The 15744-nt window shown below is 47.9% G+C and overlaps 2 protein-coding genes across 2 annotated transcripts in view; one reads left to right on the top strand and one right to left on the bottom strand.

Annotated features, from left to right (window-relative positions):
* Positions 1 to 544: 544 nt before the first annotated feature.
* Cisd1 (CDGSH iron sulfur domain 1) lies at positions 545 to 13934 on the bottom strand. Its single transcript, XM_055598938.1, has 3 exons — positions 13751 to 13934; positions 5307 to 5512; positions 545 to 1270 (listed from the first exon to the last, which is right to left on the bottom strand). Exons 1-3 carry the CDS (start codon positions 13779 to 13781, stop codon positions 1181 to 1183), a joined length of 327 nt encoding a protein of 108 aa, XP_055454913.1. The 5' UTR covers positions 13782 to 13934; the 3' UTR covers positions 545 to 1180.
* A 1203-nt stretch (positions 13935 to 15137) lies between these two features.
* Positions 15138 to 15744, top strand: part of Ipmk (inositol polyphosphate multikinase) — a 33932-nt gene continuing 33325 nt past the window's right edge. Inside the window, exon 1 of the mRNA XM_055598937.1 lies at positions 15138 to 15383. Coding sequence (XP_055454912.1) covers positions 15245 to 15383 — 139 coding nt within the window. The 5' untranslated portion in view covers positions 15138 to 15244. The remainder of the gene's footprint in view (positions 15384 to 15744) is intronic.

Genomic DNA, 15744 nt, shown 5'->3' on the forward strand with positions numbered 1-15744 from the left:
GATTATCCAGAGTGAGAAGGAAGACTCTCCTACGCTTTCCATTGAAACTTGTTACTCTGTACTGTTGTGTGACTTGGAGATCAAGCTACTTGAACACTGGTGTCTGATCCTCGTCAGTGCCTTCAGTCTGATGCCCTCTGTTCTTGGGCTGGAGCTCTGTAACACTACACAGAGATGTGTGATGTGCATGTGCACAATTGTATTCACAAGTGCGTGGTGCATATGTGTTCTTCAGGTGGAGGCCTGAGGTTGACAGCAGTCTTCCCGGATACTGAGGGAGGGCCTCTCTCTCGCTGAGCTCAGACTTCATGAATTCTGGCTAGTGTAGTCAGCTTGCTCTGGAGATCCCTTACCTTTGCTTTCCAAGTGCTGGGTTTGCAGACAAGCCGACAGGCTGGCCTGGTTTTTACATGGGCACTTTATCCACAGAGCTACCTCCCCAACATTCACCGTGACTACTTAAGTGACATCACTGTGGTCTAGATTTCTGCTATAGTGGTGTCTAGAGTGGATCAACTAAATATCCACAGAGATGAACACAGAGGAAGTTGTTGCCCCTTTATTGTTGACCTGGGCGACTTTGAGGAAATAACATTCAGTTAATTCTGGCTGAAAACATTGAAACACACAAGCTGAATCCATGTCATAACCTCGGCCAGGAGGAGTCAAGGTCATGGCAGGTTTCTCCTATGCCATAAACAACAACACCAAAAAAAAAAAAGAAAAAGAAAAAAGAAAAAAAGAAAGAAAAAAAAAAATCAACACAACTTCATCACACTCTATTACTTTCCAGGTTAACGTAGTAATATGAAAAGGTGATTTTTTCCCCCCACTTAAACTTACAAGTACAATATACATGTACATGATTTTGAGAATAATTTAATACGTTAACCTCAGATACAACTATATTCTAAGACCATTATTTTAAAGGAACGGATCCTTACAAGACCAAAATAACCCATACACCATGAGGTTGGTTTAGCCTTTTCTTCTTCTTTCAACAAATGTGTACCACGGTGTTTCAACAGCAAGGTTGATGCCATGAATATGAAAGCTTCGATTTGCAAGGTACCAACCACATCTAGAACCCGAGAGGCCAATCAGACAGACTGGGTGCCATTCTAATTAAATGATCAGGTGACATCACAACACGTTGGGGTGCAGCCTTGCAACTGTCCATTTAAGTTTCTTTTTTCTTGATGATCAGAGGTCCCACGTTGTCTCCAGTCTCTTCATTGTGTTTTATGTGAGCCCCATCACAGAATGGGAACTGGCAAGAGAGAGAGAGAGAGACTGTGAAATGTCTAATGCCCACGTCAGTCTGTGCTTGGCCAAGGGGTACGGATGCCTGATTCCCACACACCGTGACGTTTATTGTTCTTGGCTAGCATATGTACCTCACTGGGTAGGAAGATAATATCAAGTTTCCCTGCCGTCTGGTGATGCTAAGGCTTTGGGCCGACTACTCAACTGGCTATGGTCTTAGTGGCCTATGGCTGTTGCCTATTTATAAACAAACAAATGGAGGTGTGTGGAGGGCAGGATCCTGGGTTTTGTGCATTCTAGACAGGCATTCTATCCCCAATTATGTTCCTGGCTCTATTTGCAAGACCTCAAGCTTATTCCATTAAAATCAGTTTACAGGCGGCGGGGTGGTAGCGCACACCTATGATGCCAACACTTCAGAGGCAGAGGCAGGAAGATCCAGAATTCAAGACCAGCCTAGGCTGCGTGAGATCTTGTCTCGAAAACAAGAAAAAACAATTTGCTTACCCAACCTCCCCTCCCCCCCCCCAGTGGTTTCCCCTTTAATGTGGTTCATTTTGAATGGTTCGTGGAGGCATTTTCTTCTGGAAATATGACTATAAATTTCCAATGTTCATTTATGTTTACAAATTCCACATCCTAGGTACAAGTGACATATTTGTGTCTGGTGGGAGAGAGGGACATGCTAATCTCTGCCAGTGTTTTCCAGAGTGACTTCTGCGGGATACAAGCTTGCTTTTGCTGTGCTTACGAAACAGATTAGGGACCCCCTGAGTCACGACAGGTTTCTTTAAAGATTATCTTTATTTTATGTGTATGGCCATATTGTCCCCATGTATGTCAGTGCACCATGTATGTGCAGTACCCACGAAAATCAAGAGAGGGCATCAGATCCCTGGCCCCGGAACCACAGACAGTTATGAGCTGCCATACAGTGCTGGGAATGGGAATGAACTTAAGCTCTGGGTCTTAGCTGAAGCAGAGGCCTGTCCCTGGGGCAGGCTGTTGGACTGCTCATACAGTTTATGGGCAATTAGGGCACTAGCCTGTGTCTCTTCTTGATTCTTCTGAGATGCTGAGATCTTAACTCTAACAAAGTCCATATTTACTTTATGGGACAAGTCAATCCAAGGAAGTTTCCTCCCTCGTCTCTGCAAGCCCCATTTCCCTGTCTACTTGCATAGATGATAGAAGTTTATACTTGGAGCTTTTGTTTTTCGGTAACACAGGCTTCCACCAACTTGGACACAGTTTTAATTATTCTGTTGAAATGGCAGCAAAAGGTCAGCTGCTAATTGCTTACTCTAGAGCCTCTCCATCACCACCCACTCACCTGGCAGTGTGGACAGGCCAGTTTTGCACCAAAGCCTAGATAACTCTCCTTCCCGCTCTGACCCTTTATCTTTACTTCTCCCCAGGGCCTGTCCCAGCTCCTGACTCTGTGCTGTCCAAGGGCAGAATATTCTTTGAGATTTCATCTCTGATTCTTATCGAGTCCAGCCTGACTCACCAGTTCTGCTGGCTTCTGCTGCCACCGTGTCCTACCTCACGGCCACTGCTGATGCACATTTCCATTCAACCGTCACCTCAAACCCAACCTTGCAACTAAGCTCTTTAGCAGTGTTGTGAAACATCAACTTTTCAACCAGAATTCCTTGTTTCTGGTAAATGCTTGGCCCCTTTAAACCACACACTTAGATTCTATAGTTTCCTCCCCCGTCTCCCTGACTAGTCATTACCCGGGCTGGGGAGAGGTCAGCTGTTCAGAAGGTTCTGTTCCTTTGAGGACCTGAACTGGGTTCCCAGTACCCATGTCAGGTGGCTCACAACTGTGTATAACTCTAGCTCTAGGGGTGCGTGCGCACGCGCGCGCACACACACACACACACACACACACCTAAAACTAATAAAAACAAGTCTTTAAAATGTCACTGCTTTCCACTGATCCTGTTCATTTCTCTACATTTCCACAGCCAGCATCCTACTGTGTCATAATGTCTGAAAGACCCATAGCCCAAACCACGAGGCCAACCTTTCACACGGGTTCTGCTCATGGACTCATCTCTGGAATGCCGGAGTCTTCATCCATCCCCTTTCCTTATGACTGCAAACGTGCACATTTTGAGAAAGCATTCCTAGTACTTGGATATACACTTATGTCTCCCATTTCCCAGAGGTACTCTAACTCTCAGAAAACTTTTAGCCCAAGGCAGAAGCACTCCCAGTATAGACTACACATACTGGGCTTATCAGGGACATCAAAGTTTGCACGTGAGCAGTTAATAATTTATACTTAACATCACTGACTAAAGAGTTCTTGAGACTGGGGGAAACTCCGTTTTTATTTCCTATGGTTTAGTGAGCAGCAAGAATGGAGCCTACTTAAAACAATCCAAGTCTTTGGAGCACTGAGAGATTGTGTCCTCATAGTTCCAGGAGTACCTACATTTCCAATTCTATATCCACATTAGGCCATTGTGGGGCACAGTAGCATCTCCTAAATTGTTTTACTGGACCACACAGCACCAAGCTATGAGAAGTGCTTACTGAAATGCACTTCCTAGGGACTATGATGGGGGATGAAGGGAGTTAGAAGTGGGACAGGAGAAGGTTCTAGGATACACATGACATGAAAGCTGAAAGGAGAACTCTTAGGGGTTAGAGGTGGGAGCAGTACAAAGTGATGGAGGGCAGGGAGGACGGTGGGGAGTGGCAAAAAACGTGATGGCATATATTCATGAAGATGGCACCGTGAAGCCCATTTCTTAGCATGCTAACTGAAAAACTGAGATGCCTAACTCCCCTGGCCCCACAAACATGGCTGGAAAAGGGCTCGGCAGTTAAGTGTATATGCACAAGCGCTCCTGTAGAAGGCCAGAGCTTGAATCCCAGCTCCCAGCACTCATGTTGGGCTCCTTCTAACTACATGTAACTCAGGCTCCAGGGTAAGTTGATGCCTTTGCAGGTACCTGCACTCATGTGAACACAACACCCACACCCACACATATAAATATTATGTAAAAAATAATACTCGCCCACTTTCTACTAGGTATTATATTATAAAGCCTCTTTCATGTTTATGGCACATGATTCATGACCGCATTCTCTACTGTACATTCTCCAATGTACTACAATTTCAGAAAATGGTATTTTAAATTTTGTGGGTTTTCTTTCTTTCTTCTTCTTCTTTTTTAGGACCCAAGGACCAAACTCATAGCTTCTGGCAAGTTCCCATCACTGCCTATACTCCCAGCTCAGCATGTCATGGCCTTTAAGCTTGGAAATCCATTTTCCACAAACGTGAGCAGCAGCACATTCAGTGTGAGCACCGGGTCACTCAGGACACCCGAGATTCTGAAGTCATCCAGCGCATCACCCTGTCAAGATGCTCAGAAAGAGGTTCCCATTCTCCATGTGTAGAGCCTGCAGGTGTCATAGGTGACACTTCCATCTGATAGAATACAATTCTCACTACATTAAGTGGATTGTGACAGATTCGATACTGCCAGGTGTTTAGTTACAGAAACTGCAGCTAAAAGGTGGCTTAGGGTACTTGCCAGTCAGAAATCTAAGCCAGGTGAGGTGCTGCACACCTATAATTCACATTCAGGAGCCAATAGGGAGACCGACACCAGTACAAGGCCAGGGAATCTCTGTAGGCTCACAGGCTGTACAGCAAGATGCTATCTCAAACACAGACTTTGCTCAGTCTGTTTCTCACTGTATTCAGGCCTCAGACTCTCCTGCTAAGATCCCCTTGGGGAAGCAATCCCAAGCATCAAAGAGCAAGAAGATGGCAGTGTCACTGCGTGGCAGATGCGCATTTTAGACAAGACAAGACACAAGGGTATGGAAAGCTGTGTGTGGTGGTATAAGTCAGCTTTCTCAGCAAAGGCAGCAGGACGTTGAGTCTGAGGCCAGTCTGAGCTACCTGGCAAGACCGTGGTCTCAAACAAGCAGTATGTGAAAACCGGGGAGGAAAAGATTCCTGAGAAGCAAGAAGAAAGAGGGTTCTCATGTCACACTGGTGAAGCTCTTACCTTTTTGGACCTCCAGCAGCGGCAGTATACGGCCTTATCTCCCAGATCCTCCATGTCGAAGGCATGCACCACCTTTGGGTTGTCTTTCTGGATGTGAAGGTTCACCATAGCTTTGGTGCGATTATCTTTAACGTAGAACTTTTTGTAAGCCAGGTAACCAAGAGCAGCCGTGCCAGCAGCAAATGTGATGGCAGCAATCCACTCAACTGCAACAGGCAAGGGAGGGAGAGTTAGAGACAGAAATGCTCATGAAACCTGACAAGCATAATGTGTAAAATCACACTCAGGTCGTATTTATGTGTAGGTTGCATGTGCTCACAGCACACATGTTGAGGTCAGACAGCAACTTCTGGGAATTGATTCTCTCCATCACATGAATCCTGGGAGTCTAACTCAAGTTTTCAGGCTTGGTGGCAAGTACCTTTACCTGCTAAGCCACCTTGCCAGTCTGAGAAAAAATTTCAGTGTTAATAAATGACCCAAAATACAGTGGTACAGCAGTTTTCTCAAAGCTTTCCATAGCCCTCATCAATGCAGATGTGTTTTTACTACCGAGTGGACAGCTAAATTAATGTAAAAGCAAAGGTTATTTTTCCCTTCTCTAAGACAGAAAAGGGAAACCAAAGGCTTGATAATCTTGTAAGTGTTCATCAACATTTTCAGCCGCATGTGTACCTGCAAGGACCTACTGCTTAAAGACAAGAACAAAATCTTAAAGATAAGATTCAAGTTAAAAACAAAACAGAAAGATCAGGAGGGGATGCCATGAGTAAAATGAGTTCATTTAAAGAAAAAATCCTTTAGTGGCTTTGAAATGCTTTATTTTACCAAAACCCAACGCAGCTCTACACAAACAAAATTTAACAAGACAAAGACAGATCTTTAACCTCCCCATCTGCGAGCATCCCCGATCTGCCTAGCAGGCCTGGTCCTAGGTCTGAAGTCATTCAAAGGTCACGGGAATTTGCAAATTGCTTTTTCACTAAAACACAAAGCCAACTACAATAGTCTCATACGCAACATTCAATAAGCCACACATTTCTAATTTCTTTCTGAGTTTCCTAAAACTTCATTTTAAGTAAAACATTATCCTACTTTCTAATAATAATAAAAAAAAGTGTTGGACTAACAGGCCATGTATTTATTCCTTCTGCATCCAAAGACTCCTTAGAAACCCAGGTGCTCAGGCAGTGATGGCAGAAGCCAAGGTCTGCGTTATCTGGTTGGCCTCAGCCTTGGAGGAGAGTTGTCTAGTCCCAGCATGAAGGGGCTGCAGGAAGATGTTGAACAGGGTCAGGATAAACACACTGGACTGCTTCCTAGCACTTCCTTAATCCGCTCTTCAGTATCTGAAATGAGTTCCCAGTCCCAGACTATCACATAAAGCCTGGGGAGATAAGTACAAAACACGTTTTATCGCCAACCACAAGCCCAAGGGTATAGGGGACCAGGATGCTTCCACAGTGTCCTGAGTCAAAGCCCTCACAGGTTGGATGGATCTAATGGTGCCTACACAAACCAAAGTTGGAGCTCAGTCCTAACGGGCTCCAACAGAAAAAGCCTTTGAGCCCACACTAATCCCTTTCATCTCAGTCTCTTATTTATTCTATAGCTCCCATCCAATGTTGCTAATGGGCAAACCCTATGGCCCATAGACACTACTTTCAACACAGCAGCATTTTTCTCTGCAAAGAGATTTACAGCGTTTTCCATCTCAGGTCATTCCCATTTCTTCTTGCTATGACACCTAAAGCAAACATTAACTAGTATTTTGTTATTCCCGGGTACCTTATGACCAAGCAGTGGTCACTTGACAGCTTCAACCCTTTCACCTCCTCAGGAATTTCTCTCTTTGTACACCAAGGCTTCGAGCATGTTAGACAAATGCTCTGCCTCTATACTGTATCCCCAGCCCTGTCAGCGTGGTTTCAAACTATGTATTTTCTTTACATTTCTGTTGAATGTCAGTGTTCAAGCTCAGCTATAATTTACTGTGTTCTGCCCGACTCCCAGCCTTTCTTTTCAATGCATAATTCAGGAAGCAGCTGCAAGAATCTATGGTTCAATGGGAAGTCGCTCTCAATTCAGAACGGAAGAGTTTGAAGTCAACCTTAGACATTTTACCCTGTCTCAAAAGATGAAAACCTCAATTTCATAGTGCCCGCTGATACTGTAACATAAATTCAAAAGGCAGCTATGACTCCTCTTCTAAATTAATATAACTCAACTCCTTGAATGTTGCGATTTTAATTTTTTAGCTTTTTTTTTTTTTCAGGAACTTAATTTTGCAGGTAAATTATTAACTACTCCACCCCTGATGCCCATTTGCTGCAATGAAGCCCAGGCTTCACCTCCTGAAAAAGCCTTTACTCTTTACTTTAATGATCTTTACAAACTTCAAATGTCCTAAGATTCATAGAACAAGTGACTGGCATTAATTTGCTTCAAGGTATTAAAATCATTCTCTTGGTATATTAGCATATAGGATGACACTAAAAAACAATCCCAAATAAGTTTTTACCTTCTCCAGATTGTTTTGACCAGGGAAGGAGTGATAGAGGAACTGACAAAGAAAAGCAGCCATACCACAGACAACACAGCAGATGCATGCCCTAGATATTTTAAGGTGTCAGTCCCATGGGAATCAACACACAGACTCTGTGACCAAAGGTCGGGCAAGGGCACTGACCACCCTGACAACCCAGGGCACTGCAGGTCTGCTAGAAAAACAGCATTGGATTAGTTCGAAGTGCGTGCTCTAGACTCAGGGAGCTATAGAAGGCCTTAGGAGGAAAAATTCTCTTCTTCCCTCTTCCCAAATTCTAATTTTCTAATCTCATCAGAAACAAATTGCTAGTTTCCAGATGGAGGGAAATTGTTTCTATTTTATCACTCCATTACTGAGACTTCAATCAGTTTTTGTTGTTGTTGTTGTTGTTTTTTGTTTTTAGGCAAAAAGTGGCAAACACCCATGGCGATTCCAGGATGGAGAAGGAAAAGGGAAGAACAGAGATAGATAAAAGCCAGCCAGAAGGAGAGAGAACCAGAGTAGGCAAATGACACAGCCTGAGAATATCCAGTGCTCGCTGGGGTCCAGTCCCTGTCTCTTAGGATTGTTAACACCCACGGTTAGCTTGGAGTGCTGCATCTACCATCAGAAGCTTCCTGCTGGGGTCTGGCCTCAAGGTTGGGGATACTCAGCACAGCAGGGTTAGCCTTGAACTCACAACTTCAGAGGCAACACAGGCTGGATTATTAACTTCTCTATTGGCATCTTTCAGACTGTGGGCCAGACTGCAACTCTGTTCAGATGGGGAACTCCAGAACCGTGGGCATGTTCTTGCCTCCTCCAGGGCTAGCCTCTCTCCTTTGGTATACACAGCTCTCAAGGGCCGGTTATTCATGTAGATCCACCAAACCTGTTTTCTTTTACATAAACACCATTAAAGGAAGATTAAGAGCCAGGCGACTGGGCAACCACGCACTCTGCCTCCTCACGCTGCCTCAGGACTGCTTTATAGCTTCTGGTTTCTCTTGGACATGCTCCTAAGCACACAGCCCTCTTTATAACTGACCTCTCAGGTCTGTTTTACAGTGAGGGTTACTTTGTTTTGACTTAGAAACCTCACCCTTCTTTTCCTTTAGACTAGTTTCTGCCCAAAGGACCTTCACCTACCCACTACCACCAACTGCCACAGAACTGGAATGTGCTTGAGTCAGGAGAGGGGGAGGGGCAATGTGGTGAAAGCAAGCCTTTCTGGCCTGTGCTGTGTGTTTTGTTGTTTTGTTTTTGTCAAGGCTTGGCACGAGTGGCAGTCAATGTTATGCGAGCATATGTGGTGATGGGTGATCAATTCTGCTTCATTTTCACCTGTCCCTTTTACAGACCCACCGCTCCCATACCAAGTGGCTTTTTCTGGACCTCTATAAGATTTATTCCCACAGACTCAGGAAACAAACTAACATCAGCATGGAGCACCTCAGGCACCCACAGGGATGCACTGGGTTACTTTTCCTCATTCCAGAAAACATGCACCACAGACGGCCGCTCTTATTTCAGCGACAGCCCCAAATCCCAGGACTCATCTACTTACTAGTTTCTTGGTGGGACATGTACATTCTTTCTCAGAAAAAAAAAAAAAATCCTTTAAATAACTTTCCAAGATTAAAAAAACCTTAGAATATATTATGATACAATAATCTGGAAAAACATAAAGGAGTCTGAAGAAAACAAGGTTGTTAAAAAAAAAAAAAAAAGTATGAACAGGTTGGCCAGCATTGGTGATGTGCCTGTGCCTGCAACGACCAGGATTTGTGGTGCACAACAAAGCACAAACAAACGCATAAATCCTCTTTACAACCTATGGACAAGACCAGGTGGTGAGAAAATGCTACGAGAGAAGGCTAGGCAAGGTACCCATTAAGAAACAAGGCTTAGGGCAAGATGGCTCAGCGGATACCAGGTTTGCCTACCCGAGTTTGATCACTGACCCACATCGTGCCAGGAGAGAATAACACCCACAAGTTGCCCTCTGACCTCCATGCAAGTGTTGTGACCCACAATCCCCAAACTCAATACACAGCGAGTAATTTATTAAACATGAATTTCGATGTAAGAGGCTGGTGGAATGGCTCAGTGAATAGCGGCACTTGCCAGGAAAGCCAGAACCTGAATTCAGTCAGTTCTAGTAACCCACAAGACTGAAGAGCGGACTCCACAAAGCTGCCCTGGGACCTCTACTCTACCTAGCAGTTTGTTTGTCTCCCTCCACATCGTGGGCACACGCATGCAGGTGTGGACACTTGATGAGCAACACTCCAACTGGAGTCTGGATTGCCAGAGCCCATAAAGCTGGGTAGGCATGGTGGCTGCGTAACCCCAGCACGTGGGGAGTAGAGACAGAGATCCCCAGAGCAACCTCGCTAGCCAGAACCAATGCGCTATGGATAAACGGGCACCTGTCTCAATAAACACAGTGGAGAGTTTCAAGTGGGATCAACTGCATGCCTTCACATGCACTCACACCTGTAGACATGCGGACCACACACATGTGAAGGTAAACATGCCCACACATACACATAACACATGAAAAAAATGGTTTGGAGGGCTGAAGAGGTATCTCAGTTGGTAAAGTGCTTGCCACAGAAACACGAGGAACCATGTTCAGTGGGCAGCACCCATGAAAAAAAGCTGAGTGCAGTAATTTACACTGGAGTTTGTGTGTGTGTGTGGTGAGACGGTAGGTGGATCTTCTGGGCTTGATTAGGCTAGGCAGTCTATCCTAGTTTAGTCTAGCAAAGGTGAATGGTACCTGAGGAATGACACGAGGATGACCTCTTTTGGTGTGAGCATGCACACTCATATACACACACACACACACACATGAAAATATTTGGTTTATCTGGCTTCTTGGTTTTAGAGGTAAAGGTAAATTGTGATTGCCTTTCGGCTGGATAGAGAAAAAACATTATGAGGAGCTTATTTTAAAAACAAGTATTCAGTTTGGTAGCTCATGTCTTTAACCCAGCACTGGGAAGCAGAGTCGGTAGGTCTCTGTGAGTTTGAGGCCAGCCTATTCTACATAAGGAGTGCCAGGCCAGCCACGGTTACATTTCAAATAAATAAACGAACAAAACCAATAAGAAAACGAGCACTGGCAAGAGTTCCAGGAAGCACACAACAAGGTTGTCTACAGAGCCAGCCAGGGAGAATGGCTTCAGTTAGCCTTGTGGAAATGGAAGGGTGAGGGATGACAGCTGGCTCTGGGAGGTGCAGAGGTATTCAGAAAGGCCATCTGGGCAAAAGGAAGAATCATGAGACTGCTTATGTGGGCAGCGTAGGCCACTTTCCAGAAACCATAATGAGCTCACTGGTAGGTGCCCAAACCATCCCATGCTTACCGTGGGGAGGGCCTCAAGTTCCATCACTCTAGACCATTGCCTCTCTAGTTTCAGCCCTGGTCTGATACTCACTTATTCGAACTAACCACCTTCCCTTTACACCCCAAGTTCTTCCTCCTCCCCAATATATAGAATTCTACAAACATAGACATTCTTTCCCCTTTAATTTTTTTTCCCCCTTGAGATACAGTCAGGTTACATAGCCCAAGCTGGCCACCAACTCTTGATTCTCTGGCCTCAGCCTCCAGAGGGCTGGGATAGGAGGTGTTTGCAACCACACCTGGCTGTAAGACACTATTTTATTTTTCAATAGAAATTTAACTCTGGGGGGGTCTTAGCTGTGGCACAATTGTCACACTGCTTGCCTTGTTTGCACAAAGTGAGTGCAATCCCTAGCCCCAAGTAAAACGGGTATGAAATTGCATACCTATAATCCCAGCAGCCAAAACTTATAGAGGGAGGAGGATCCAGTGTTCGGAGGGACTTTCTGCTATATAGCAACCTTGAAGTTAGCCTGAGCTACATGAGAAAAGATAAATAAGCCAACTACAACAATTTTATAAGATACAAGAAGCAAACATTTAAAAGGTATATTGCAAGGCTGGGGAGATGGCTCAGCAGTTAAGAGCATGGGCTGCTTTTCCAGGGTATCAGGGTTCCATCCCCATCATCCTTACTTCTGTAATATCAGTTCCAGGGACTCTGTCTGACACCCTCTTCTGGCCTCTGTGGGCGCCTCATGAACACGGCACACAAACACCCAGGCAAGCAAAACACCCATACACATAAAAGTAAATAAGTATTTAAAAAAAAGGTGGGAGGTATTTTTCCAAGGCAGTCTATATTCCAAGTTTTGAGGTGAAAAAGATTAGTTGAGGAGACTTGCCAAGCCATTTGGGCTCTCTCTATGGTCTTCATAATGACCTGTGGTTTTCCTATTAAGAAGAGTTGCCAAACACAACAAAGGTGAAGCTAACTGAGGGTTTCACCAAGAGGTTCATATTTTTTAAGATAATGGTAAGCTAAAGCAGAGTTACCATTGAGCTCCTTGTACCCACAAATTAAACCAAGCTAAACCCGTATTTTTTGACTGCAGGAAAGACTAACCTGCAAATATTGACCACTCCTTGGGGTTCACCTCCTTCCTCTTCAACAGCATATCATCTAAATCAGGGTCTAGTATCTGCTTACAAAATGTGATTTCATATTTAAAACAAAAAAAAAAAAAAAAAAAAAAACATGTTTTGCAATCTTTTGGCCCGCCTCATGCGTGTGCAACGGTGTTCTTAGGGAATTAAAACTAAAGCACCACAAGTCACGTGTCTATGTTATTGCCAAGAACACTGCTTTTCCAGTTGTGGTGGCACAGGCCTATCGTCTCAGCACTGCTGGGAGGATTTTCAGGGCTAGCTTCGGCTATAAAGAAAGGCTATGTCTCAAAAAACAAAAACAAAAACAGAAACAGATTAAAATAAACACAAAGAAAACTTAAACTCACCAAGGTGCATACATTTAAGGGAGTCTCAAGATGGCTACCCTTTAAAATAAAATTTTCAAATAATTATCTTTTTTTTTTTGTCTTTAGTAACTTAACACTATTTGTTGGCATTAGCATAACGGCTCAACAGGGAAAAGTGCCTGCTGTCATGCCTGATAACCCGAGCTGGACTCACCTGGTAGGAGAGAATCAATTTCTACAAGTTGTCCTCTCACATCCGAGTGAGTCGTGGCACCAGACACAAACCCCCAGAGACACTCATACAAATAAATGCAAAAAATAAATAAAGTTTTTCTCCCTCCTACCTGCCAAGTCTCCCGTCGACATTAAATAGAACTTTCCAGAATGTAGCATCCTAACTACTACAAAATTAAGGTTCAAGTTAGAGATGGTTCCGGAACTGAGCGCTATGGGGCTCAGTGTAATTTTTTTTTTTTTTTTTTTTTAACCTTTACTCAACCAAGGTTAAAGAAAATCAAACCCCGGGGTGTGGCATTTTATATCTGGGCAGTCTGTCACGTATATCACGTAGCTTGTGGGCCATTTTAACAGGTTATCACCAAAGACTTTACAATAGCCAAGTCTCACAATTTCTCTAAATTTTTGTCCGATTTCTGCAAAACACTGTTTCCAAGACTAGGGAAAAGGACTGTTTTCACTTGTTTCTCGGATCCCACGGGTGGCCGGATGCAGAGTACATAAGAAACTTGGAAACCCAAGACCTCGTGTTGGGTCTCTTCACCTAGAATTAGAAAGCCAGCAAAACATCTACGAAGTGACCAGTCCAGGACGTCGGGGTCGCGGTTAGCTGCCAGTTTCCCCACGCCACTAGGTGCGCTGGGAGGGGCTAAGGGACAGGGTGTCTGGGGTAAAGTGTGACCCCGCTAGCCTGGCTGGGGGAGCGGTCCAGGGCCGGGAGGGCCGGCCTGCACCAGCATCCCGAATCCCTCACGCTGCGAGCGCCCAGCAGGCCTGCGCCCGCCCTTGCGCTGGTCAAGGTGACAGGTCGGATAAGGGTGGCGGGGACCGGCCGCGGGCGGCTCACCTCGCACACCGCAGTCGGAGCTGAGGCCCATGGCGCGGGCAGCGGGAAGGCCGTGGCAGGACCGCGCGGGCGAGCGCTGGGGACGGCGGAGACCCGGGCAAGACGCGACCTCCGGGCCCACTCCCTGCCACTGCGCAGGCGCCGCGGCAAACTGGGAGCGCGTGTGCCGGCGCGCCGGTAGAGTCGCGCATGCGCGGCGGGCCCGACCCAGCGGGCCGGTGAGGACCTGAGCACCGCGGGCGCCGGGCTGCGTGCGCGCCGCCCGGAGGCGGGGGGGGGGGGCTTTGCGGTCCGGGCTTTACAGGCGGTCCAGGTGACTCAGGACGAGCACCCGCGGGACCGTCGCCGTACGGCGGGCGACGAACCGACGGCTTCGGTGATAGGTAACGCAGGTGGGACCCGCCCAGCCGCGGGTCCCGCCAAGCCCGACGCTGCCGCGGGGATGCCAGCGCGGGCGCACGGATGGAACCGCGTCTAGAACCTTCCCGAGCCACGCCAGGCCTCCCTCCCTCCTGCCTCTGGCCTTGCCACTCATCCACCCGGGGTCCGAGGAAGCCAACAACGGACACTTGCTTCAGCTGGCGGCTCAGCGGGGCCGGGCTTGCACCGCGGCATCGTGCTTGCCCAGCGCGCACAGCGCTCTGCCTTGGGCTCCCAGCGTCGCCGTGATTAAATAAACTTGCATCCCTTCAGGGGAGGGGTCCGCTTGGGGGAACAAAAACGCGTTTTAGAAGGTGGCCGAGGAGTAAAGATTATGAGCACACCCATCTTGCCTAGGACCGAAGTTTGTTACCCCAGTTCCGAGGAACGCTACCCCCTGAGCACGGGCATACGCATAAAATCAACAACCGTTTTTTTTTTTTCTTTTTTTTAAATGAATTGGGATGACTGTGTCAGAAACGTCTTCATTCAAGGGGGCAGGACGTGGCGACAGGGCTGCCCCGCTGCGGGTCGTCTAGACCTGGCGAGCCTTAGGTTAGGAGCCCGGACGCCTGTTCGCACCCTGGAAGTCCTGGGGTGGCGGTGAGGAAGCAAGCCGTGGGCAGGTGGGACCAGAGACCCCCTCCTGCAGCCCCTGAGCATGCTCAGTGCAGGTCAGCCGCGGACTCAGACTCCGAGCCTGGGCGCTGGTCAACCTCCTGGTCCTGCTCCCCGGACGGGTGAACCGGGTCTCGGCGGGTGGCTTCTGCGCATGCTCCGCGCGGCGCTGGCCCGGATCCAGTCGGGTCGCCTCTGGGCATGCTCAGCACGGCGGCGCCGGATCCCGTCGAGGAGCTTTTGCGCATGCTCAGAGTGGTGCTGTACCGGCCGGAGCTCGCAAGGGGCGGGCAGAGGCGGGGCCGCGGCGCCCTTATCCCGGGCGCGGGCGGCCGGGGTTCGGAGTGCGGGCCGCGGAGCGGGCAGCGCGGTCTCGGCATGGGTCCGCGCGCCGGGCTTGCGCGGGCGGTGCCGTCCGGTCCTCCCTGACGCCTGACGCCGAGCGTCGCCGCCCCGATGGCCGCCGAGTCCCCAGCGCTGCGCCTGCGGCCGCCGGGAAGCACCGGGGACAGCCCGCCGGTGCCGCGCCTGCTCGGAGGCTGCGTGCCGCTGTCGCATCAGGTGGCTGGCCACATGTACGGCAAGGACAAAGTGGGTGAGTGCTCTGTCCGGGCAGTCCCCGGCCTCCGCCCGCGGTGCCCCGCTCCAGCAGTCCTCGGCCTCCGCCGTCCCCAGCCTCGGTGGTCCTCTGGGCTTAGCCGTCGCCACCCCGACAGTCACTGGCCTCCGCCGTCCCCACCCCGGCAGTTCCAGGCCTCCAGATCACTGTCTCAGCTGTCCCCACTCTGGCGGTCCCCGGCCTCCCATCTCGGTCACAGCTGTCCGCGGCTCTTCTGTTCCCTACCCGTCCGTTCCCAGCCTCCACTGTTCTCTACCCCCGGTATCCCCAGCCTCGAGTTCCCGGCTCCTGCCGTCCTGAGGGCCCCCCTCGCCCCCTGTCCCCGGGGGTAGGAAGC

Source organism: Psammomys obesus, unplaced genomic scaffold (genome assembly GCF_907164565.1).
Source record: "Psammomys obesus unplaced genomic scaffold, mPsaObe1.curated_primary_1811, whole genome shotgun sequence".
NCBI lineage: Eukaryota > Metazoa > Chordata > Mammalia > Rodentia > Muridae > Psammomys > Psammomys obesus.

Bases quoted from the DNA above. Each gene is read 5' to 3' on its own strand.
- Cisd1 (XM_055598938.1), bottom strand. From the start codon at position 13,781: ATGGGCCTCAGCTCCGACTGCGGTGTGCGAG. The intron at 5,513-13,750 runs GTGAGCCGCCCG...TGCCTGTTGCAG, and splicing joins CTCCGACTGCGGTGTGCGAG to TTGAGTGGATTGCTGCCATC. The intron at 1,271-5,306 runs GTAAGAGCTTCA...CTCTCTTGCCAG, and splicing joins GCTGCTGGAGGTCCAAAAAG to TTCCCATTCTGTGATGGGGC.